Source organism: Daktulosphaira vitifoliae, unplaced genomic scaffold (genome assembly GCF_025091365.1).
Source record: "Daktulosphaira vitifoliae isolate Bord-2020 unplaced genomic scaffold, ASM2509136v1 Scaffold_4, whole genome shotgun sequence".
NCBI classification, from domain to species: Eukaryota; Metazoa; Arthropoda; class Insecta; order Hemiptera; family Phylloxeridae; genus Daktulosphaira; species Daktulosphaira vitifoliae.
Genome location: NW_026099575.1, coordinates 5,615,456 through 5,641,801, shown reverse-complemented (window position 1 = coordinate 5,641,801; position 26,346 = coordinate 5,615,456). Strand labels below are relative to the sequence as shown.

General features: G+C 24.2%; 2 protein-coding genes across 7 annotated transcripts; both read right to left on the bottom strand.

The window, feature by feature from the left end:
• Positions 1 to 280: 280 nt before the first annotated feature.
• LOC126903612 (endothelin-converting enzyme homolog) lies at positions 281 to 7,884 on the bottom strand. Of its 3 annotated transcripts, none has more exons than XM_050681910.1 (19): positions 7,717 to 7,884; positions 6,229 to 6,328; positions 6,011 to 6,120; positions 5,523 to 5,573; positions 5,234 to 5,395; positions 5,100 to 5,177; positions 4,790 to 5,030; positions 4,548 to 4,731; positions 4,344 to 4,442; positions 3,519 to 3,666; positions 2,604 to 2,818; positions 2,374 to 2,550; positions 2,159 to 2,271; positions 1,526 to 1,584; positions 1,399 to 1,447; positions 1,144 to 1,342; positions 913 to 1,077; positions 525 to 735; positions 281 to 417 (listed from the first exon to the last, which is right to left on the bottom strand). In XM_050681910.1, exons 1-18 carry the CDS (start codon positions 7,718 to 7,720, stop codon positions 559 to 561), a joined length of 2,331 nt encoding a protein of 776 aa, XP_050537867.1. In that variant the 5' UTR covers positions 7,721 to 7,884; the 3' UTR covers positions 281 to 417; positions 525 to 558. The 3 variants fall into 3 exon arrangements, with proteins under 3 accessions (XP_050537867.1, XP_050537866.1, XP_050537868.1); XM_050681909.1 differs by having other exon boundaries at positions 5,094 to 5,177; positions 7,717 to 7,883; XM_050681911.1 differs by lacking the exons at positions 6,229 to 6,328; positions 7,717 to 7,884 and having other exon boundaries at positions 5,094 to 5,177; positions 5,523 to 5,598; positions 6,011 to 6,107.
• Positions 7,885 to 12,877: 4,993 nt separating this feature from the next.
• On the bottom strand, positions 12,878 to 25,103 carry LOC126903611 (neprilysin-11-like). 4 transcript variants are annotated; one of them, XM_050681905.1, is made up of 18 exons: positions 24,950 to 25,103; positions 19,065 to 19,167; positions 18,407 to 18,510; positions 18,245 to 18,322; positions 17,974 to 18,135; positions 17,832 to 17,915; positions 17,523 to 17,769; positions 17,201 to 17,465; positions 17,046 to 17,138; positions 16,522 to 16,669; positions 16,246 to 16,460; positions 15,969 to 16,145; positions 15,783 to 15,895; positions 15,047 to 15,105; positions 14,563 to 14,611; positions 14,294 to 14,495; positions 14,066 to 14,230; positions 12,878 to 13,248 (listed from the first exon to the last, which is right to left on the bottom strand). In XM_050681905.1, exons 3-18 carry the CDS (start codon positions 18,453 to 18,455, stop codon positions 13,072 to 13,074), a joined length of 2,283 nt encoding a protein of 760 aa, XP_050537862.1. In that variant the 5' UTR covers positions 18,456 to 18,510; positions 19,065 to 19,167; positions 24,950 to 25,103; the 3' UTR covers positions 12,878 to 13,071. The 4 variants fall into 4 exon arrangements, with proteins under 4 accessions (XP_050537862.1, XP_050537861.1, XP_050537863.1 ...); XM_050681904.1 differs by lacking the exon at positions 24,950 to 25,103 and adding an exon at positions 22,044 to 22,432; XM_050681906.1 differs by lacking the exons at positions 12,878 to 13,248; positions 24,950 to 25,103 and adding exons at positions 13,319 to 13,740; positions 22,044 to 22,437.
• Positions 25,104 to 26,346: the final 1,243 nt, after the last annotated feature.

Below are 26,346 nucleotides of genomic sequence, written 5' to 3'. Positions count from 1 at the left end.
CTAAAATGGCTTGTGAACATTTTCAGTCTTTACCATTTTACGCTTAAAAAATTCAATTTATTTGTAAGAACTATTCAAGTATCTATAATAACTTCTGTCATTATAGTCTCCATACAAACTAAGTCCATACATGGATAAACAATATACATCAATTATATTTACTTTAAAGTATTTTCAGCTGTTGAAGTAAAAACTTCTAAGGTTCAATCTATTAAATATTAAAAAATTTTACAATGTTAATATTTAATACTTAATGTTATATTTTCAAATAATATATTTTCTAATTAAATATTTTTTATTCATATATATTTCTTTTGAATAATTTTATATCTATCCAAATTAAATTTGTGATCACACAAATAATAAATATAGCACAACTTATTTTTAAAAATAAGTATCTTATCTTTAAAAATCGCCCTGTATTAAAAAAAAAATATTTTTTAGGTAAAAGTGATAAATTAAATAGAATAAATTATATCATTTAACTTATAATTATACAGACTTATTTAACATAATATAATCACCAAAATAAATCAAATGTTATCTTTGGTAGGATAACTACCAAAGATAACATTTTTCGTTGGTTGGGTTCATATTTGAACCTTTTTTACAATGCCAAACTTTACTAAACTCTTTAGAATTGGCTAATGTACCAACTACTCTTATGTAGTTTGGGCTATGTTCATCAGACAAAGACTGTTTCATTGATGACTTTGTAGATGTTTCACACCAGTTCTAAAAATGTATAATGATTTAAATTAAAATATTTTATGTTTTTTTAGTTTAATCAAAAATTTTTTTTGAGAATCCAAACCATAATAAGAATGTCACAATATAAAATGAATAATTTTTTAAGTATAATTGTATTTTTTTAATGAACTGTAACTTATAATTATAATAATTAATACTTACATTAGCAAATGACAAAAAAAACAGTTGTTCTGGGTTATATTCTTCTAGGCCTGGTAGTTTTGGTTCAATATCATGATCACAGATATATTTTCTATAACCTAATAATGCCTCTTTAAGTCCTCCATTATCAGCAATATTCTCATTCAAAGTTAATATTCCATTTACCTAAAAATTTAAAAATATAAGATTTTTTAATGAAAATAGCTCAGTAAGCTAATTAATATTAATTACTTTTTTTTTTAATATTGATGTTGTAATAGACTCATAATGGTCGATAAAACATTTGGTGCGTTTATTATACTCTTCCGTGGAGTTGTTTGTCCACCATATTAATTCATTGCCATTTTCATCATACATTCTTCCAGTATTATCAAAACTATGAGTTAATTCATGACCCAGAATAGTACCCAAAAAACCATAGTTTAAAACTCTAAATATAAAATTTTAATAAATTTTAATCTATTACAACTATTGGAATTTTCTTACTGTAAGTCATGACCAAAAAACGGAAATTGTAATATTGCTGCTGGAATAGCTATAAAAAAAAGGTATTTCGTGTTTTTAATTATAACTAAATAATTATTTATGAAGATTTATCAAGAATATAAATTACTTATAGAATTTCCTTGAATGGAACTATAGGCATTAACAGTTAAAGGATCAATCACTTTCCTGAAATTTTTATTTACTTTAAATATTATTCATATTATGATTTTTTTTTTGTTGAATAAATAAATTAATGGTATATAAATTTGGATATAATGATTGATTTTTAATAGTTGTCTACAGTAAAATTTTGTTTAAATATATACGGAGTGTTTCTGTTATTATAAACTTTCTATAACCTGCCAAATAAAAATAATGTCGCCTATAGGCAAGAATAGGGTCACATTTCCTTTTTCTAATATTATACCAAAATTATTTGTCAACTTGATTAAATGGTTCATAATTACAGAATAACTTTATGTATTCATATTTTAAGTAGATTTTTTTAACCCATTAGAATCATTGCAGTTTTTCCCAAAGAAATTAGTTTGTCTTTCACCGGGTTGAGGGATGGTAATTCCAATTACTGAGCTTTTTTTTACTTAACAAACCAAACGATCGTACAATCTCTTTCATTAAATTAAGATAGACAATATTTTAGTCAAACTACTAGTAAATTTAAATATATATTTCAATAGATAATTGTATTTATTAATTAATTTATGTTTAATATAAATAAATATTAATTATATATACTTACCAATTGTCACTCGGAAAATCATTTATAATTCTTAGCGTTTTTAGTTCTGCTTCAACAATGTTTTGTTGGTATCTTACGACATTTCCTAAGAAATCATCTTCCGTAACATTATACTAAAAGTAAAAAATTAGCTATACAATCCATGAGAAATTCTAATACTACCATAGTATTTTTAAATTTTAATATGCATGTGTATATATGTTGTTAAAATTTACGTTCAAATAATATTCATCAAGTTCATTTGAATCAGCTATAAACTCAGGAAACCCAACAAGGGTTTTAATACTTTTCTTTTTCTTTAAAGTACTTTGTTTTGTTTCTTCGTCCATCCAATCTAATTCAGCTACAATTTTGTCAAATGCCCAATTTATGTTATTGATCATATCTGTCATCTGAAAATAAAATGTTTTATCAGTTCTAAAGTACAAAAAAAATTGTAACATACCATGTTTTTTAAGCTATTTGGTATTTGTAAGTCTACCAAAAAATGTGCTACCGCATGTCCCATTGCATTATTCACTTCTTTAGCACAAGTCATCGTTCTAGGCTCGTGACTATAAATTCCATTGATTTCGTTCATTAATTTATTAGCAAAATTCATCCAATCTTCTGAAGTATAAGGAATCAGCTCAACAATAGTCTTCCACCATAAGCTTACGACTTTTGTAAACATTAATTTTATTTCATCAATTTTAATAAATTAAAGTTATCAACAATTATTTGTATATAAACCAATATAATTCAGTATTTAAATGTTATGTTTAATGGTTATATTGAACAATTTTTTTTATATGCGTTAAGCTTTTGTATTTTCTATGAACAACAATTTTTATTTTGATGAATAGTTAAATTGGGATTAGCGGAGTTATTTTTAATATTTTAATAAAAGCTTTATTATACGACAAGTCACTAAATTCTATTAAAACTAGTGTTACAATGAATCTTTCAGTTATATATTGAAGTAAATTTTATGGTACTAAAGAGAAATTAAATTGCAAAGAACAGCAAAGTTTCCTTTCATAATTTATTTTATATCAAAAAATAATATAAAATCAATAGTTTGTTAATAACTGTTTTCATGAGTTCCTTCATTTTAATTTTCCTAATTATAAAAATACCAATACTAATTTTTAAAGTTATTGTTATCGTTAAATGAGAGAAATAAATAGTTGAAATGGAGACAAATAATGTATGATTGAAGTCAAATATTTAACAAATGCTTGAATTTTATATGTACGATGTGCATATTTTATATTTACAACAAAAATACTTGCTATGGCTCTAACGTAAAAGAGGAAGAAGTGAATACTGAGTTAGAGATGTGAATTATCGTAAGTTCTAATTATTATAATAAACTTGCCCAGTATTTCATTTTCCTCAGTGGATAAAATTTTGTGTAGATCTTGAAAATATTCCATATTACTTATTTGCAGCATATCTTTATCAAAATCTAATGTAACATTTTCCACATTCTCAAATAATTCAATGAAGTATTCTTTCCAATTAATCTATATATTTTGAAAAATTACCATTAAATTGTTTTTTAACCATCAACTTTAATTTTGTTGAATCTTATATTTCTACATTCTTTAAGATTATAATCATTAATATTATAGCTTTTATTAAAAAATAAACCTACAAGTATAAAAAAAAATTAAAATATATAAATACTTTTTATTTTTTGGATTTTTTTGCAATATTTTTTATTATATAACAATTGAAAATTAATGAAGGTAAAAAAAAATTTCTTAAATCTTAAATTTATAGAGCTAATAGCGTTTTTATAGTAAATACAGTATTAAAAGTTTTGAAAATCAAAACATTCATAAATGTTTCCTATAATGGTTAATAAGTAAAATAAATGAATTTCAACAATACTTAAACAAAAAATAATACTTTGAATAAAAGAAAAAATTATTATAAACTATAATCTCTATATTATTTTTAGTGATCAGCTAAATCTATCTATCTATCTATATATATATATATTGTATTTGTCCATAATATATATTCCACCGTCAACCATTTCAGAGGCAGTTACAGGCGCAGTTAAACAGATTAAATTATCAATAAATTTTCTATCGATTTCTCATATCAATGCTTTCAATAATAATTGATTTCAATCGAGAAGTCATTATTGATTTTTTTAATTAATAAAAGTAAATAACAGTTAATTTATACTCACTAAACTAGCTTTTCCATTTTTTTCGAAATATTTTTGGAACTCGTCAATGGTCATCAATTTTTTAGTTTTTATATTATGGTCGTAAACATTATCTTTAAGCTACAAAAATACAATTTGATCCAAAAAAATAAGTCTTTAATGTATATAAAAACAGTAGACTTTAATAAATAGATAAATTTATAACTTGTATAATATCAAACGTACCTTAATGATTAATTCATCAAAATAATATATTTGTGTAGCTAATTCTGATAATCTACGACTTGACATGGAATAATTTGCATTTAACGCGAAAATACTTGTAACTACTCGAGCAAACAGCTTATAAAATATTTGTTGATTCAAGTCATCATTTTTTTCTCGAGAATTTCTGATATTTAATTTGTTACTATAAAATACAATCATAGCTTATTTTAACCAAGATATTATTTTAATTACTAGCTTACAGAGGTAATATATTTGACTGGTAGTTGGGTCTGGCTAAAGAGATAATATTAACAGTTCGATTTTTTGAATACTTTTGAACACCTGAGTAAAATAAATATTCTATATTTACAATTTTTTTTGCACGAGCAAACAATTTAGTTGAAGCTGAAGTGCTTATATTTGCTTTTATAGTAATTTTTGGGAATGAAATTTTATCCAAAATATCTATTAGAGTTTTAATAGAGTGAGTCTCGTTTATATCTACAAAAGAAACATAAATAGTTTATTCCTATTTGTATAATAAAATGGGTATTTATAATTAACTTATACTCATGCAAGAACGATAAAACATTCTGGCTTTTAATACTGATTGAGGCTCTTTTCCAGTTTCATTTTTTTCCATGAAATCTATAATTAAAAATATGTTATGCTTTAAATTTTAGTTAAAAATATTGTTAGAATACTTATAACGTTCAATAAAATTTCTGTATCCAATTCGTCAAATCTTGTGTTGTCATTCGTTGTATGAAGTATGGTATTTTTTTTTGGATAGTTACCGCAAGCAAACTGATAAAAATCTTCACACGGATCTACACTTTTGTTCATTGACTCGATAAATGTCCAGGCTAAACAAATAGTAAAAATTCATCACAGTTATTTTAAAAATAATCTTTAACACTATTATTAAACGATGAGTAATTATAATAACATAAAACCATTAACATTAAATTCAAGTAGTTGTCTTTGACTCACCAGTTCGTATACAATCAGGTGTGGTACAAACTGATTTTATTTTACTTCCATCTATAAAAGTAAATAACTAATTTATCTGTGAAAATATTAAACGAGAAGTCTTAAAATTGTAGTATATTATTTTTGTTTCCATAATCAATCAATTTAAACGAAAAATGAAAATAGATTATTAAAAATATGTACATTTAAATGATTATCAAAAAAGTATATAAGATTTTGTTTCCCTGAGGATAATATATTTAAAATTATTTTTTGGTCTTAAAAAATATTAATTTATCATATTTTAGTTAAAAGAAATACATTTTTTGGCAAAATATAATTAAAAAAAGGTCAATTACTTCCAAAATACGCCCCTTAAAATTTGCTATATTGGCAGCAAATTTGAGCAATGACCCTGACCATTGCTCCCTTTGCTTTCCATAAGTGTGCCATTAATGGTAAACCTGATTGACAACACCAAAAATTAAACATTAATAAGTTATACTCACTTAAGTTAGTATATGCTAAACTAACTATTAATACAAATAGTGCAATAATGAAAAGTAATAGTATGAAAATAATATAAGATTGCTTTCGAACACTTGTTATGATTTTAGACCTGTTAAATGAACAGAATAATTTAAATCATGAGGTTCATAAAACATTAAGTTTGTTTGAACAATAACTTAATTATATTAAATTATACATTAAAAAGTTTAGTATTTACCTATTAGAGTGATATGAATTGATATCATCAGCTTCATCAAAGTTATTTAACTCATTATTACTCGCACTGTTTTTTGGTAATTTATCTTTATTTGGATTTTCTGAAAAATCATATATCATTTTTTAATAAACAAAAATTAATGCAAAAATCATTGAAATTTTATGCTGGTAATGTTTTTAAGTCTTTGGACAATTCATATTCTTTCATGGTATTTTTATTAAACAAAATCAACTTACTGCAAATTACTAATAAATAATTTAAAAATTGTTGTATAAATTTATCGGGAAAATTTACACAAGTCAGTGATAATTAAAGTTATTATACTATAAAAATTATTAATGGTAAATTTTTTTATTAGATATATTCATTAATAAATTATATTAATTTTTGTTAAAAAAACATTTTCATGTTATTTGTTATTATAAATTTTATATTATTTATAAATTAATTTAGTTATTTCTGAACTAGCTAGAAATAAATGAACTACATTTTAAAGTAAAATTAGGTATGCAGTTATATAAATTAAAAAAATCTTCCTGACAATGGTTTAATGTAACTCTTTTATTTAAATTATTAGGTATTCAAGTTTCAAAAGATACTCCCGAACAGCATGATTGAAACAAACGTTTTAGGAAAAATTAATCAAATATAAATTTATAATTTTTAAGTTCAATTAATATTAATTTTAAAAAAATGTATGAGTATAATAATGGTATTATTTGGCACTTCTTTTAATTATACTTTTTAAATACTTCAAAGTTGGCATATAAACAACTTATTTATGTATTTCTAAATTTATGATTTGCTTAACTTAGACTATTTATATTTTTTAGAAACATTTAAAATTATTTTTCTTTATCTCCTCAAATATTATTATAGATTTTTATTACACTATAAACCTATAAAATATAAATATTATGATAAAAAGATTATGATCTTTGTTTATAGACAGTTCTAACATTTTTGTTAAAGTTTAAATGTAAGTTATAAGTTAAACACTTTTGTGACATTTAGAATAAGTTTTGATTAATAAGTGTCTAAATTACTTGGTATTTTTCATTTCCTGGATAATAAAATAGTAAACTAGTCTTACTTTTATAGTAATAATAATACATATACATGATTTTTTGATTTTTACTGAAAATCTCCGTAAATATTTAGTGTACTATAAATATTGAATTATTATTTCTGAATTTATATTTATAATTGTAGCATAAATAATTTATAATTTTAAAAATGTATAACTACTATAGTACTTTCTACGACCAAATTTTGTAACTTCAACCCTATTTGAAGAGCATGGTATTATTGTTACTAAAAATGTTGATTGGCTACTCATCCAAAGATTTCCGAAAATTGTATTAAGATTTTATAATATATTGTAAAAAATAAAATATTAGTCTTATTATATCACGCCTTTTTACAACGATTCATTATTGAATTGAATAATTATTATAATTATTTTGCAATTTAATTACAAAAACATACCCATTTTAATCGAAGAAACAATAATCTGCTTTCGTCGTCCTTTTTAATGGCTCACTTACACTGTACTTAAATAATAATTTCACTCAATTTATTTTCAGTCTGCAATCATTTAACTTTAGTGATATTCTTTGGTGAATAACTGGAAATAACAGCTTAGCCTCTAATATATATGTTTTTCGTGCCAACAACGAGTCAGTATTAAACAAATTATTTTTACTTATATTATATTTTTATTAAGAGTAGCTCAGTCGAAATCGTAAACATTTCAATGTATATATCTAGTTTTGTTCGATTCATATTATATAAGACCAAATATTTAAAAACTATTTAGAGAAACATTCTTACGGTTGTCTTGCCAAAGTAATTAAATTACTAATAATCGAATGACTAGGGAAATTTATTATTTCATGTATAATTGTTAAGACATTATTAAACTTATGAACTTAATTTTAACAATAGAGTAGCTTACAGAGTAACAGTAACTGACACACAATAACAACATTAATACAGTTTTTCTGTATTAAATATCAATAAAATGATATTTAATGAAATAAACTATGGAAATATAAGTACTCTATAATTTCCAAATACAAGGAAAAATCCTCATTGACGGTTAAATAATTTTTCCTTAGAGAGTAGAATAAAAAATGTAAATATTAAACAACCACGTTACCCCGTGGAACTTGATCATTTGTCTATTTTATTAGGAACCCTTTACTTATGGAAACCACATTTTTTTATTGAAAGAATTTGTATTTAGTACAAAAAAATTATTTGCTAAGTTATTTATTTGTCCCATTTACGGGAAAAGAGGGAAATTCTTAAATATAATACTTTTGAAATCTACTAACATTGNAAAAAAAAATGATTTGCTAAGTTATTTATTTGTCCCATTTACGGGAAAAGAGGGAAATTCTTAAATATAATACTTTTGAAATCTACTAACATTGCGTTACTTCGTATAGTTAATGAGATTTTGATAACTTATTGTACATTTAATTTATTAAAAAAATAACGGATTAACATCAATTCATATGACCCTTTATGGCCGAACCTTACACAATAGCATATAGGTCGGTCATAAGTCATAGAGCACATACGTTACTACCAGTCGGTAGATTCTTCTTGCGATTTTCTCATTGGTGGGTTTTTTGTGTATAACCAATTCGTCAAACTATTACGTATACCCACAAAATTAATATACAAATAAAATGATTATAGCACAAAATATATAGGAAGCATTAAAAGAAATATAAGTTTTATCACTATTTACAGAGCTATAATATTGTTTTAAGTGAGTACTCTACTCTCATTGAAGAGATCTGACTGGCTACAGGGGCTTTACGGACAAATTCAGTGATGATTATTTAAAATTACGAAGAATCTATTCTTGAAATAAAAAGAGAACAGTCTATTCTTTAATACTGTATAAAACACTTAATTATTGTAAGTTAAATAATTTTTGATTATGTATAGTTTTATTTATTAATATTATATATAGCCATTAAATAATAGTTTTAATGGCTAAAAATAAAATATTTTTTTTTTATTAAATGAAACTCTAAATAGTCTGTATTACATATCGACGTATACCATAAAAGAGGTAATCTAAAAAACAGAAAAAATTACAAATGAGATTGTTTATAAACTTTGTGTTGATGCGAGAATTACAATGTAACTGAAATAAACTTAAAATGTAAAAAAAACCTTTTAATAAATACTACTGACCTATCAATACCATGTATGAAGAAATCATTACTATTACACCAGGAATTGGGATACACCTTTCTGACTCATTCATTTCTTACTTCAAAAAATGAAAAATCAATTTGTAATACATTCTTACAATATAATATGTCATCACTGATTGCTCAAAATACTAAAATGCCATAATAATTCTAAACAAAAATACTTAGAAAAGAATAGGGAAAGTTTATTACAAACCTAATTTAACTAATTTAGTTGTAAATAAATTATACTGTATAATATGTATATACATAACATAGTAAAAATAAAAATAAATTAATAACCATTGAAATATTTTAATAAAGAAAAAAATAGTTTTATATGTTATATTGAAAAATAATTATAATGTTAGTTTATGATAAAATTATGTTTTAGCTATTTAAAATATTATCAGTAATATATTATACATTTATATTTAAGTCTTTGTAGAGTTCATCTGCTGGGAGATAGTTATAGGTCCGAGGTTGGAGTTATACTGCCGATTTAGCTTGTTTCATCTTTGTTATTGTTGTTATTATTTTTATTTTTGTTGTTTTAGTTGTTGTTGTTACTGTTTTTGTTATTTTTTGTTTTCATTAAATGTAAAAAAAATTGATTAATAAACTACTTTATAACGTTAGCTGAGTGCATTTTTTGACGAAAATTAATTAATTATGCAATTGGATGAAACGTTTATTTTAAATGTATTTTATTGAAATTTATATTTCTTAATTAAAACTATTAATAATATGAGAGCATAACACAATTTTCCTTAAATAATCAACTTATTTCGTTTTTTTAATATCTACAATGAATATGTATTAACTATCATAACAGTCTCACTTTAGGAACTAGTTAAATTAAGTAAAGAGATAAATTTAACACTTTAGATCAAGGTTGATAACGTATTGTTACGAGCACCATTGCAAAAGTTTAAAGGGATAAGAGGAGAAGCCAATTATTTTGATCACCGTTGATGATTAAGCAACTTAATAAATAGTAATTTAACATATAAATATTTGATCACGATTGATTAAAATAAATTAATACAGTTATGACTACCATTGAAAAATTGACATATTAAATTTAAATGGTTAAAAAGAAATAAAGAAAAGCTTACCCAGTGACGCAGCGAATATCGATGTCAATCTAGTAGGCAATATAATTATTGAGAACACTGAATGACTAATGAATAGGATAATAATGAAGGCAATGGGGATGTAGTTTATATTGGATACTACTACTTGTGTAGTGTAAGTTAATTATTTAATAGTTATTTGTTTTAGATATTAATTTATAATAAATAAAAGCCTATTTACATTTTTTAAATTGTATATTCTTGTTTTGATTGATATGTAACATAAAACAAATTTACAAGCATTATTATTCATTTTATAAAATAAAAGTACATTAAAATATAATATTTTTAATAGAAAGTTAATATGCAGAGACAACGGACTCTTTTAAAACTGAAAAACGGGAATGTATTAATTTTGTATTTAAATTTATAGCATACCAGTTCGAAAAATAAAAACTTATTTTAGTATTAAAAAAATTATATTATTTTTAAGAGATAAAAAAAAACAATTTTTTAAACTGCTTTCAAAAGTATTTTTGGGAATAATCTTTTAAGGTAGTATTGCATACTGTTAGTAGTTAGTTCTGATTACTAACATTATTTAATAATATTAAAATAATTTACTGAGATAATAATAACATGAATTGTTTAAATTACATAATTTTTTTTTGCAATGAAACTGTACTAATCGGTGCAATGAGACCCGAGATAAAGTAGTGAGAGACACGAAAAAAAAATTATACTTCATTATGGTTAAATTAATATATTTATATTAACGAATTTGAACAAGAGTTATAGACAATTTATTCGCTATCACTTAACAAATAAAACGTGACATAAGAGAAATAAAAAAAACACATTTTGGTCAAAATGGTGAGTAATGCAAAATATGTTCATACGAATGTAAGGTGAGCATTCCAAAACACATTTAATATCGTAAGATGTTTAAATCCCATAAACTCTGCGTATACTAAAATAGTACCAGGAATTCAGAAGACCAAACGCTAAATTTTTGATAGATTCCATCACGTATCACTCCTGTAAAATGTCAATCAAGTAAATGAGAATACTGATAGCAAATTGTATCAGGATTTCATAAGATTGTTAAATTTTTCTTTTCGTCCAAAATGAAAGTACGTCGCATTCATTTGGTGCCAACAATGTGGTGATAAGTAGACACCTATTTTTTAAACAGCTAGATACATGATAACCTATTATATATATTATATTTACAATAATTACAAATAAATTATACCAGGAGTTCATAAGAGTGTCACGATTTTTTCTTTTTACTAAAAGTGGTTGGGTGCTACAAATTCGTTTGATGGCGCGACGTCAACTATCCCACAAAGTTAATACATTTTTATAAAACCTTTTTAACACTTGATAATTCTTTTATTATACCTAGTTATCTATCTTTAATGATGACACAAAATATTCTATAAAATGCATGAAAATATTTAAGGCTTCAAATATTGTTTAAAATTTCAGTTTGCAAAAAATTTAAAGACCAAAAGAAATGTTGTCATTGTGCTTACTATCAAATACTTAAAATAATTACATTTAATATCAGTTTAACAATAAAACTATATAGAATAATCTAAAGATCTACATGATATATTAAATAAATTACAGATAATATGAGGGTGCTGAGAAGCCACAGCACTTCAAATTGCACAAGCAAATACGAACTAAACATAATCAAACATGTTATAAATAAAATTGTCTATTTTACTGAGAGAAACTTTAAAATGCTATTTTATTAGAAATATATTACTAAATATATCATCCGTTATCTCTTGGATAAATATATTAAATATAAGAAACTATTGTTTTCAATAAAATTAGTATTTCGATTTAAATTAAATTTAATATTATGCGTAAAAATAGTTTTTAAAATAAATCTTAATATTTGCAGGATGCTACTCACTATATTTGTTATTAACAATAAATATAACTTTTTCGAATAATTAAACATTTTTTAGTATCTTAAATAGATCAATTTACTCAAATGCAGAAAGAATAATAACATGGTAATTGATTTAGGGCAGTAATGTCAGTCGATATCTCGAACGCTCATGTACAGCAGCGCATACGGGACAATTAACAGTGATAAACGCCTTGCTCTCTTACTGGTTCCCTTAACCATAATGAGGTTGCGTCAGTTCGACAGCCATTATAGAACTCCTGTCAATTTAATAAGGTAGAGTCGACCCTAAATAGTTGGGAAGAGGCTAAGGAGATGACGATGACAGAAAAAATTAGAACAAAAAAAGTCACTTTGAAATGTGTTATTTCAAATAGTGACATTCAAATAAAATATTGTTATTATTACTCACAATAAATAAAAAAAATGTATAAAAAGTCTTTTACGTATTTATCATAAATAGTTTAGAGAAAATTACAATCATTTAAATTAATTAAAACTATAAATGATAGAATTTATGTAACATAGTATACAATATTAATTTAGTTCAAAATGGCACATGGTATTTTTCTGTTGTGCTGTGCCCTGCTAAACAGTGATATTACTTAGGCAGTTTTGTGTTTTTCTACCATAGTTGACATTTACTTTTGCTTGGATTCATTTTTGACCCTTCTTTACAATGCCAAACTTCACTAAATTCCTTTGAATTTGCCAACCCTGATGTCACCCGTATTACATTTGGACTATGTTCATCGTACAATTCATTTACCAGTGTATTTATGGGCAATGATTGACACCAATTCTATAACAGAAACTCAATAGTAAATAATTAATTTATAATTAGAAAGCATATATTATTTAAGTCGAATATTTATTTAAATTAGAATAGATTGGATCATTAGTACTATAAATATAATTTCTTCGATAAACCAAACTTTGACAAATAATCAGAAATCAGAAAATCTTTAGTTAATTTTAATGAATATATATTTTATAAAATCAGGAGTTTTCCGTAGGCAACTTAACCAACAACACTAATAGAAAAATTATGGGAGAAAAAAAGACGAGTTGTGTCAAAAAATGGCAGATAATTGTACCAGGAATTTATAAGGTTGTTACGAATTTCTTTTCGTCCAAAGTGGTGGCGCGTCGCATTCGTTCGGTGTCCACTTTTGTTACACCATTGACAGTAACGCACCATTAATGTGGTGATAAGTAGGCACCAATTTTATAATCAAGTAGACACTAACCAATTAGTTATAATGTTCCACGTATATTTTCTTCAGAACTTTGACTAAAAAAAATGTGTACAAGTTTTTAGAAAACTGCCTTACATAATTTGTATGTTTACAATTTTTGAAAAGTACAATAGTGGTATAATGAAGTAATAATATGTACTCCAGTTGCAATTTTACTAACCTACTTGTTAAGCAACAAATAATTCTTATTCAAATAATAAGTTAACAATAAACTTCAAAAATACAATACACCCAGTTTCTAAAGCACTCAGTTTATTTTATGTATAATGAATAAATAAATAAATAAAAAATTTCCTTTGGCAGTACAAAACTAAATCTAAGTTTGTTAATACTGTTGACAACTTTTAAAATCTGACTTACGTTAGCAAATGATAAGAAGAATAACTGGTCATTATTATATTCCTCTAAACCGGGTAATCTGGATTCTTCACCGTTATCACTGACATACTTCCTATAGCCCATCAAAGCTTCTTTTATTCCACCATTATCAGCTATGTTTTCGTCTAGAGTTAATCTGCCATCAACCTAGTTTTGTAGAAACGTTAGTTTTAATTAAACATCTGAAATTATTCAAAAGAACTTTCAAACCTTTACTGAATCAGTCCCAGGAATAGGGAAAGACTCGTAATGCTTAATAAAACATTCCGTTCCCTTTTCATACTCTTCAATTGTTTTATTGGTCCACCAAACGATATCATTACCATCTTCGTCAAACTTTCTGCCAGTATTATCAAAACTATGAGTTATTTCGTGACCCAATATTGAGCCCAAAAAACCATAGTTTAGCACTCTGAACAAAAAATCTAACAATAAAATTCATTTCTATAAGGGTAAAATTTTTAACCATTTATACTTACTGTAAGTCATGACCAAAAAATGGAAAATGTAATATTCCAGCTGGTACAACTGAAATTTTAATATTATGTTTGATCAATTTTACTCTTATAAAGTTTTAATAAAGAATACACTAAATGACATTTAATGATAAAAGTATAATAAAATTGTATGTTTAATTAACATATTTTAATGTAATCCCTCGTATCATTATGAATTATATAAACATTATAAAGCTGAATTGATGCTATGAGATTATGTGTTACAATTAACTTAAATACCATAAACATTTTTTTCCGTAATTCAAACAATTGATCTTAAACAAACTACCAAGAAAAATACTGAAATTTTTGTAACAAATAAAATAAAATTATACAGTTATGATTTGTCAAAAAATCAAAAGATTTCTAAGTCTATTATATATGAAAATGAACATGATAAGATTTTAGCCGACACTCATCATTATAAATAAAACAATTCGGTGTTCATAAAAAAATCATTACTTACTTATAATGTTATATTGTTGTATATTAAAGGCGTTGACATTCAAAGGATCGATTGACCACCTAAAATTTAACATGAATCAGTTTAAAACTTAACCATAGCACAAATGAGTATTTAAAACTTATTTTCAATTTAAGTATTTTGTATTTTTTTTTAAATTTATTGCTTACAGAAAATCTAAGTTATAAATTCTTACTTATTTATTTTTAAATTTTGTGAGAGGAAACTATTATTATATACTTATATTATTATATACTTGTTATATCGCATTAATAGTGCAATATATTAATTTTTTTAATAGAATAAAATTAATGTTACTTTGTTTTTAATAAATAAAGACAAAAATAAATATCGTAATCAAAAAATAATTATTATAATAATAATAATTTTGTGAAATTACTTGGCTGACCCCAAGTAGTTGGGATTGAATCGAGGAAGAAGAAGAAGACAAATTTTGTTATATTAAATAGTAATTTTTTTTTCGGGCTAATCCAACTTAAGCTACTTGATATCATTTGGAAGTTATAAAAAAAAAAAAAAATGAGTAAAATTTTTTTATTATCATATCTAATTGCTTATTTAGTAACTATTAAAAATGAGTTACCTGTACCAGCTATCCATGCTAAGAACTATTTTGTATTTTTAAAAAAAATAATTGATTACATTTCTTTGTGAAGAAAATTATTATTGATAAAAACAGAGAGCTTATTTTAATACTTAGTGTTTTGCTTGTACTCACATGGTGCTCCTATCAAAATCGTTAATTTCTCTTAAGGATTTTAATTCTAACTCCTCGTTATGTTGTATATACTTTATAACATTTTCAAAAAAATCATTTTCTGTTACATTGTACTGAAAAAAAAATTTTTTTTTGCAAAATATTTGCGTTGTTCATATACAATTGAAAATATCGTCGTCAACGTACGTCTATATAGTAGTCATCGAGTAAATCTGGATCTGTTATAAATTCAGGATACCCTATGAGTGTCTTCATCTGGCTAGCTTTATATAATGTTCTTTTTTTTGTTTCTTCGTCCATCCAATCCAGATCATTTACTATTTTTTTGAATGACCATTGAATATTGTCCATCATGTGATTCATCTGGCAAATAAACGAGTTTATTTAAAATTAAATTTTGTTTTTAATATCATACAAAAATAAATGACGTAACTGCGAATTTAAAGTTAAAAGTTTGGCATACCATTTGTATGGAATCATTCGTTGTTTCCCATTCAACTAATAAATGTGAAACGGCCATTCCCATCATTTGATTCACGGCTGAGGAACAATAAAGTGATCTAGAGGGGTTGTTTTCTAGTTGAGTTGTTTCGTATATATATCTATTTTGAATAAATATCATATGATTCGTTGTATACTGAATTAACCCCGAAACTACTTGCCACCATAAACTAAGAACTTCAAATTGAATTATTTGTTTATATTCAAGTAATTATAGTAAAACAATGTTAATGTTTACTTCTTTCCTCTTTAGTTGTAGTCGATAAAAATTCTAATAAATTTTCAAAATATTCTACGTTTTTAAGCTCTATCAAATCAGATGAAAAATCTAACGTTACGTTTTCCACATCTGCGAATAATACTGTGAAGTACTCCCGCCAATTTATCTAAAAAAATACATTGCTAATTTATATCAATATCATTGAGAAAAATCTTGATTGAAAATTAGAAATAATAAATATTTATTTTAATGGATAACTCATTAAAACACATTCTTCACAATCAATATCATAGAAAGTACAATAAACAGTAAATAAAAGGTTTTTCGGACATTTGTTGAATTGTCATAAAATATAATCGTAACGGAATAATATGTATCTCTGCAACATACTTTAATACATAGGTAAAATTTAGGTAAATAACCGACTATTTATCTATCTATTTATCAATCTATTGTTCATTTTCTTTAGACACAAGCTTAAATGTCTAATGTTCATTTTTTTTATTTAATAAGTTCTGATTAAGCATTTAATGATTACCTACATTTTTAGTGTTGTTTGTAAAGTAATTCTGTAATTTGTCGACTGACAAAAGTATTGGCCTGTCTCCATCAGTGTCGTAAACTTTCTCCGTCAACTAAATAATTAACTAAAAAACTACATTTCCCAAAATAAAAATAATTTTTTTTAATTTCATACTTCGGTTAATTGATTGTTAAATTCTAAAATATTGAAAATTTTAGCGCTTAAACGGAAATTGTTAGGTAAAGTTTCGTTGGTAAGTGACTTGTATATCTCTAGCCATACTCCTTTAACATATTTTCCAAATGATTTTATGAAGTCTGCTGCTTCTTTATCGTTTTCCTCGTCTTCACTGTCACTGGTTCCTATATTTTCTTCAGAAGTTAACGTTTCTCTAGTTCGCCTCGAAAGGATTTTTGTGATTTTTTTATCTATTTTATTACTGTAACATTTGATTTAGGAAATATGTTAAAACGCACCAAAATAATTTATTACTTACGCAGGAAACATATCAGTTGTGCTACTGGGTTTGGATAACGTAATCCGATTATAAGTTCGGTTTTTTGAATTTGTTAGCACGCCCGCTTGAAACAGATGACTCACGCCAACATATCTCTTAGCAAGAGCTAATAGCCTCGAAGTACTTGCAGATTCTCTCATTTTTTTATTCATTATTCCTATGCGTGGTAATTCAATTTTATCTAGAATATCGATTAATGGTTTCAGACCCTTCGAGTCCATTTCATCTGAAAATTATTCTTATTATGTGACTGTTAACAGATCAAAATATAAATTAAAATTAATAAACCTGTGGCCATGCAGGAACGGTACAGTAGTCTAGCCTGCGATACTGAATAAGGTTCTGAATCCAAGTCTTCTCTTTCCATATAAGCTATCAGAACGTTAAAATATTTAATTACAAAAACATATGCCAATGAAATGTTATATACCTCTTATCCACTTTAAAATTTCTAAATTTAATTCTGCAAATCTATCATTTGATGTTGACGTTTTAAGTGTTGTTACCTTTTTAGGGTAATTTCCACAAGCAAATTCATAAAAATCATTGCATGGGTCTATAGATCTGTTCATTGATTCCATGAATAAAGAGGCTAAATAAAATGATAATAAAATTTTCGTTTATTTCATAATAAAAAATCTCTTTTCACTGTCAGTCATCGGTTGTTTTATTTACATTAAACGTTAGATTAATTGACTCACCAGCTTTTAAACAGTCTGGTGTAGTACAGACGTTGTATTTGACGTCTTGTGTGGGACATGGTGCGTCTTGCTTTATATCTTAATGAAACATAAACAAAGCCGATTTTTATCATACACTTTTTACTAAAAATAAAAATAGAATGCTCAAAAAGCTATACTTACAGGAATACGATAACCCGATTAGGGCCAAGACTAGTGTGAGTATTAACATTACTACGGCTATGATTATGTAGTTCTGTCTCTGACTTCTTGATCTATTATGGAACCTGAATTAAACATAAAATAGATGAAAATTATTGAAAATCAATTTACTTCCAAAGATTTATATTTGACTTTTTAATAATAATAGAAAAAGAACAATGACTTTATAAAAAGAAGGGACCTTGACACAAAAAAGACAACTATATCTCGAGGCTATGTCGTCGTTTTCCTACAATTTATATATTGTAGCATTGTAGGCCACGGTTCATCGGCCTCCATAAACTATAGCAAAATATTTTATTTCAGATAATATTTTATAATGATCAGCTGTAAATAAAAATGTACTATGATAGTTTTCCACATATTTTTAACGGATATTTAAATTAATACATGTAGAAGTTGATGACTTCAGTGTCACAAAATATTGTAAAATACCAATTTTAAATTATAATTTGGTCCTTCAATTTTTAATCATACAAAAGAGCACTTCATTTTTTTTCATACGTGCATTATGAAAATACCGTTGTTAATTGCCCGTTGTTATTTTAATAATTACTGTGCAAAATTAACTACGGTCACGAATATAATTAATTAGTAAACATTTGAATTATACGCTTACTTTTTAGAATAACCCGATTCTATATCGTTGTCATTGATAGTACCATTTAAATCGTCTTTTTTCAGTCTACTGGTTGGTAAATCTTCATCTTCTCTCTCATCAGCTGTTAAAAATAACTTTAATTTATATTTATCATACATATTTCTTAGTTAATTTTACGCTGAGCAGTTAAATACTAATAATTGTTCTTATGTTTTATTAATGAGTTAGCTGACATATTGCAAGAAAAGATATGATATTGAAATAAAGACAATTTTTTCAGTAAATAGAAGCTTATTGATATTAATTTACATGAGTAATAGTTTGATTAGTAAAATAAAAAAATTATATTATGTATTAATTATTCGTAAATATTTAGTGGAATTATTTAATATGATAAATAACTTTGATTTCTGTTGTAGCCTGAATAAAATAGTTATTAAAATAATCATTGTCAGTTTACATTAATAAGTTTTCACTAAAAACGTTTACTTTAAAGTTTATTGAAGTAATATTCACATCAAAAGACAGATTTGCATTACTTCAAAATCACTTATAAATTGTTTCATTCATTTAACTTAACTCTCTGTATTAAGTAAATGGACGTTTATTTACAATCAGTTATTAATAATACAGTAAAAATATAAAAATGACAAATGCACGGGCTCTTAAAGTCTAGTAATATATCTTTTATTCAATGAAGTAAAAATGTTGTGGGTGTATATATAGTTAAATCACTGCTCATAATTTTTGGTTTGAATTTACGCTTCTTTAAAAGTCTTATATGGGTTCATTGGCATCCGCAGAGGAGGGAAATAGGCAGTTATGTCCTTGACTATTTGTTAGATCAATTTTATTTGGTATTATAAAATTTTTCTAAATAAATTTGTTTTTAATTAAAAGAAAATAATATCATTTATATTAAATTATATTATGAATGCTAAAAATAAGAGAATTATTTTTTTATGGATTAATGATATCAGGGTTTAGTTTTTATTTATTAGATATATAAAGATACTTAATTTTGTAAATAATACATAAAACTACCAAAAAAATATTTTATTTATAATTTATTTTCTGCGAGGCACATATAGGTGTCTATTAGAATAACATTTTTGAGGATGCTAATTATATTTTATCACCACCCTAAAAAATAATAAACATGTATCTGACAAGAAGTACAATTTTTTTCATTTTCAGGGGAGCTAATTCGTTAACTAATCGGACCATCTCTTCATTTTGGTTGCGCCAGTGGTGAAGCCTCAAAAAATAAAAAATGTGTTGTAATTTAATTCAGTTCCGGCAATAAAATTGTAAAAAAAAATTTCTTATTAACTGATGTAATTAATCCCAATCATGTAAATATTTTCTTATTGTAAGTATTTTTAAATTTTACTACAATACTCAATAAATAGTAAAACACTAAAATAATAATATGTTATAGTTGGTGAATGTTACTCTTTAGTAAATTATTATAAGTTGTATTCTTTTTTAAATATAGACGTAGCTACAAAGAAAACTCATCACTTGATAAAAATTAATAAATATGCAAAACTGACAAATGTAAGAAAATATAAAGTTGAAATACATAAAGAAAGATCTCTTTTTTTATCAGTTGAAATTCATAACCTTCTATTATTTTGAGTTTAGCTAAAAATACATAAATCTTTGAACATCAATAACGATGTTTCAATTATATAAGATATATTTAAATGACCTATGTTTTATATTTATTTCATACAAAAATTATCGTTGTATAAAAAGTAATTGAATAAGATCCAGAGATCATATTTATACATTTTGTTTTTAAACTATTATTTGATTGATTTAATCACATTTAAAATAATTGAAATTAATCTTAATGTGACTATAACAATATGTTTAATTTTTTATTGACCGTGTTTGAACTGTAAAAGCAATATTTAAATTAAAAATTTTATTTTATTACAGTTACAATTATCGTTTTTTTGTGTATTTTTAACATTTTTATTGACTCAATAAACTATATGTAGAATAAGAAATGGTGAAAAGTCAGGTAAGGATATCACATTTTAACTACAGCTTGGAAGTTGAAAGCCTAAAAATACTTTAAAAATTACTTCTAAATTTACAAAAATGACTAAAAGAATAAAAAAACCTTTAACTTTTAAAATAATTTAAAAATAATTAAAAGTATTTTTTTTTAGATTTCAAAGAGTTTTTAATATATATGTAACATTAAATACAAAAAAATCAAGCTTTTTTTAGTACCTACTGAAAAATTGAAAAATAATAAGTTTAAGTGCAAAAAATTACCTACAACAAAATGTAATTAAGTTGTTTTTCAAATGTTTTTAATTAACATAAATCAAATTAAATTTATTAAAATAAAACACTATTTATTTGATTTAAAAGTTGTTTAGAAATTTTTTTAAACACTATTAAAAAAACAGAAAAATTTTTTTGATTAAAACAAAAAAAACTTAAAGGCAATAAAAAAAACTGTTTTTGTATTTAAAATGAAAAAAGAAACTGTATTTTTTCTGAACACTGATTAAAACAGTGATTTGTCGATAAACCAGTTTATTATGGTTGATTTTAGTAATTTGCATTCTTCAGATTAAGGAAACGTACAAATTATTGACTGCGCATAGGTATAAATAAAAATAATAATTTTTTCTCCTCGCTTACTTTTTCAAAAAGATAATGCATGTAAAATAAAATTGCTTGCGACTGCTTATAAATCAAACAAATATTCTTATAACTAATCATAGAAATGGGTGTAAATGGAGTCAGTTTAGAGAATATTAGCCCCTCTAGACCTTTTTTTGAAATTGCGCTTATGCTCTTGGACTACGTCAACATTGTTTAAAAATGTAATTGGTTAGTTTATATCAAAATAATATAATTTTTCTATAAAATTATTTATATTCATTATAAAAATTATTTTAAATTCTATTAATTTTTAAATCCAAAAGTGAAATGACAACTCTAGTCGGTAAACAAATCGATTAGACTCACCCATCCTGTTGAGATCTATGGCCTCAATATTTGTAGTTCACGTTGGTCCCTCACCCTTAAAGAATGGTTTATGACTAAAACAATTTCACTGTTTAACTATATTTGTTATAAATCACTTCAAAAAAATAATATTGTCAGACAAGTTTACCGGTACTCACTACCGGCAAGCGTACGAAAGTCACGTGCCAGCGATGGCTCGGCCTTCGAGAGACTGAAACGCTTTGCGCAAATAGTGTGTGTGAAGTCGTGATATTAATGTGGTAGTGTCTAAATGCATATGTGCGTAGCTGTAGTTTTTATTTATACTGATTTGTGCATGCCAGATTTTCGTTTGAACTTGTATATATTTATATTTCGCTCGCTTTTAACGTACTGAACTTTTGATTACATTTCTGCCAAAAAATACGGAAACATATAAGCGTTACAATAATTCTGAATGAGACTAGGACAGCCTCCAACGTTGACCTTACATTGTTCCCCTACTTAGTAGTCATAGCCGTCATAGCTTACAGGCCTATGGTTCACTAAATTTTCGTATCGTATGCACAATAGTTCAGCGAAGGTCAGTGTTTCTGTCATATATTTTATACAACTTACCGTTTAAAAATTCGATATATTGTCCGTAAAAATTGACCGATGGGTAATAGAACAAGTATGTTTAAAATTCTAAAATGCGTTATACTGTTGCTCGGAACCAATACTATATACTTATACATATATAATATATCATAAAACAATTTCGACTTTTTAAAATTTGGGCGTAAAAAAAAAAAAGCGGCTAAAATTTTAACAGTTTCACTTTAAACTGTAATTGTTAACATAAATAATCATATTTCAGTTACGATTACATTGTTATTGTATGGATGCAAATATTTGTTGGTGATAATTTAATAGAACATATAAATTTAAATATTTAATTAAAATTACAGTAATAACATATTAATGTGGCCACGGTAAAACATTGATAAATTCATTACTATACACGTTACTGACGATAACTGATCCGAGTAATTATATTACTTATATAAATTGAACATTATTTTTAAATTGTATCGCATCGTGTTTAGAACACTTCATTTGGTTTTAATATAATTAAAAAAAATTACCAATATAATGAACTACTTAGAGATAAACAGTAAATTTTGCCACTGTAAGTGAAATAATAAGTTTGTTTAAAATATGTATTGAGTAGTAAAGACAAATAATAGAAAATTTTCATTAGTTTTAATTTTAAAAATTATACAAATTACTCCAAATAAATATATATTTTTGTATTATCGTAATTTAAGATTTTTAATAATAATTTTAAAACATTACTATTTCGTGTGATATAAAACGCTTAACTAGTTTTTATTAATTTTTTTTTAGTACTTAAGATTAGTAATGCACTTTTTTTTATTAGGACGTTTTAATATTTCTGCAGTTGTTGATAAACAAGCATTCATGATTACTCATTATTATCGCTTTTACCATATTCATAAATGTTTATTAATTAACGCAACCACATGAGTCGTCATACACAGTTTAAATAATGATTTCATTAGTATCAGTTAAATAATTTCGTACTCTTAGTAACTACTTATATTTTCTTCATTAGTTTATTTCAGACAAGAATTGACTGGAAATTATCTTCAAAAATTCACTATAACAGTTAATAAACAGCTGTAGTACACTTTTTAGAGGCAGTCGATGTAAATTTAATTAAATACATTCTCAAAGAAATTATGTTTAGTGTTCCCATTACGATATACTTGAAGCAAATGTCTCAATTTCCACATACTAATTTCATCTTTGACTTTTATGTAGACATAATAAATATCAATACAATTGAACAAATAAAATTTGAAATTAATTATTTTATAAACCACAATATAATTCAATCTTGAATTCATTAAAAAATCAATTGAAATAATTTAGTTCAAACCCGAATTAAATATTGAAAATAAAATAAAATAAAATATTGATAAATTAAAAGGTATAAAACTCCAAATCTTAATTTTAAACTAAATATTTTTAGTTTTTGTAGTTTATAGGTTCTAAGGAAAGGTATACAGCTTGTCAATATAAAACTATTATATTATATAACAGGTAAAAATAATATTCTAAAAGTACTTTATTCGTTTTTGAATAATTAATGTTTTAATATGTTTTATATGTATACTCGTTTGTTAATTGTATTGGAAACAGAAGTATAGGGGGCAATGTAGTAAAAAATATGGTTAGTAACCGATTAATGTAAAGCTTATTTTGAATACATTATATTAACAGTATTATTGGTATATTCAAAATACAATAACTATATATTAACACTGAGTAAAATTTACATCATTTGAAATTAGTTTTTGAGTAAATATATTTACAATTTTAACGTAAATAATAAAAAGCCTAAACTTAATTAAATTAGTACTTAATTACAGATAGTTTTATGTTAAGTTTTTTTTTTTTTTTTTTTACAAACTACCAAATGGCTTTATTATTTAAACGATAAAATTATCTTTATAAATATATTTTACAATAATTGTATATGAAACATAGTTTTATAACAATTAATAAAGAATAATTTATGTTAAGTATATAAAAAAAATTTACTTAAATTATAATTTAAAACATTTAGTTGTATAAAATGTGTACTATAACAATAATATTTATTAAAACATATTTGTATTATAATGCGCTTTTTAGAAATTATAAATATTTCTTAAATATATAATTTATAAATAAAGACATTATGATAACATATTCATGAGAAATTATTATTTCTAAGATAAATAGAATTCAAATATATAAATGAAAATTGTTAAGCTCTATGGTTTAATTTTATTAATCATATAGCTTACCACAATAAATAAATTAGAAAATAAACATAATTTTAATTTTTGAGAATTGAATTGAATTGAAAATCTTACCTTATTCTTTAAATCAGCGAGGAATGTTACCTCATGACGACAAAATCACAAATACTTTTCGGTTTTATTACCTAATTAATATAACTAAAGTGGTTAAAAAACAATAGAAAACTAAAAACCTTGTTTATCAGTTGTTAAATGACTCAGGTTGAACATATAACCTTACTATAAATAAACTAATGCTATTACTATTGAGCTTTGTATCTATGGCGAATGAAAAATAACAATTATTTTCAAGGTGAGTTGTATCTTTTTCCCATTAATTAAAAATAATTGCATAAGTAAAAAAAGCAGGTGTGATTTTTTATACAAGAGATACTTACAAAATTAGTTTTACGATACCCTAGCAATCCATATTATTGTGAATAGAACGATATTTAGTTGCATTAGTTATAAAAAAAAAATTAATTATAATTTATTTAATAGGAAATTACCGATTTTTTCAAAGATATTTAGTAATATTGGATATTTGCCACTTAAGTGGTATTTTATTAATATTTTTTATAAAATACAATAAGCAAAAAATAATTTGATAAATAATATAGTCATTTATTAATTAATTAATTTGATGGAATAATGTTTATTGAATAATTATAATAAGTTAAATTATTAGACATTATTTTTAATACACATATAAGTTTTATAATATTTTATATGGTGATATGACATTTTTACAATCAAATTTTAAGGTAAAGTAACTTAGAAGTGTAAATGAATCAAATTTAGTATTTGAGTTATCAGTATCGTGGTATTATTCCATTATTATTTTTGCGAAGAACCTTTAATATATTCGTATTCTATAATACTTAACAAGTTAATCATTTTCTTAGATAAACATCCATGTAATTTTTCTTGCGTTGACTAAAATTGGGAAGATTTGTGATGTTGTTGAGACGAAATCAATGAACCACTGAACATACATTCAATGTAAAACTTACAATAACGTAGTTTTTTTATTCCTATAGTACCACATTAACATCAAATAATGATTATTCAAAATACAAATACATATAAATGCGTCTTTGTTTTAATATATGGAATAGTATAGATGTAATATTATTCCTATAATTATTTATCATTAAAATATTGTACACTGTAAAATTTTTAATTATTAACAAGAATAAATAGTTTGTAAATGCATGTTTAAGTATAAAATAAATTAGATCAATTACGAGCCTTTCAATATGAAATGTTTATTTTAAAATAAATACATAATTGTTATAAAAATATACTTTTAGTTTTTTACGCAAATAAAATTTCTTTATGACGTCTTATTTTTTCTTTTTAGTTAAATCTAAATTTAACTCTCAGAGAGTTTAAAAATATTTAATTGTTATAAGTCTGAAAAGGGTTTGGTTAGTTTTAATATTAGGTATACATATTATTTTCCTTTTTAA

Coding starts and splice junctions, on each gene's coding strand:
- LOC126903611 (XM_050681904.1), bottom strand. Junction 15,106..15,782: donor GATTTTGATAGGAGCACCAT/GTGAGTACAAGC, acceptor GTTAAATTTTAG/GTGGTCAATCGATCCTTTGA. Junction 14,612..15,046: donor ACAACAATATAACATTATAA/GTAAGTAATGAT, acceptor TTAAAATTTCAG/TTGTACCAGCTGGAATATTA.
- LOC126903612 (XM_050681909.1), bottom strand. Junction 5,396..5,522: donor ACCTGATTGTATACGAACTG/GTGAGTCAAAGA, acceptor CTATTTGTTTAG/CCTGGACATTTATCGAGTCA. Junction 2,272..2,373: donor TTGATGAATATTATTTGAAC/GTAAATTTTAAC, acceptor TTTTACTTTTAG/TATAATGTTACGGAAGATGA.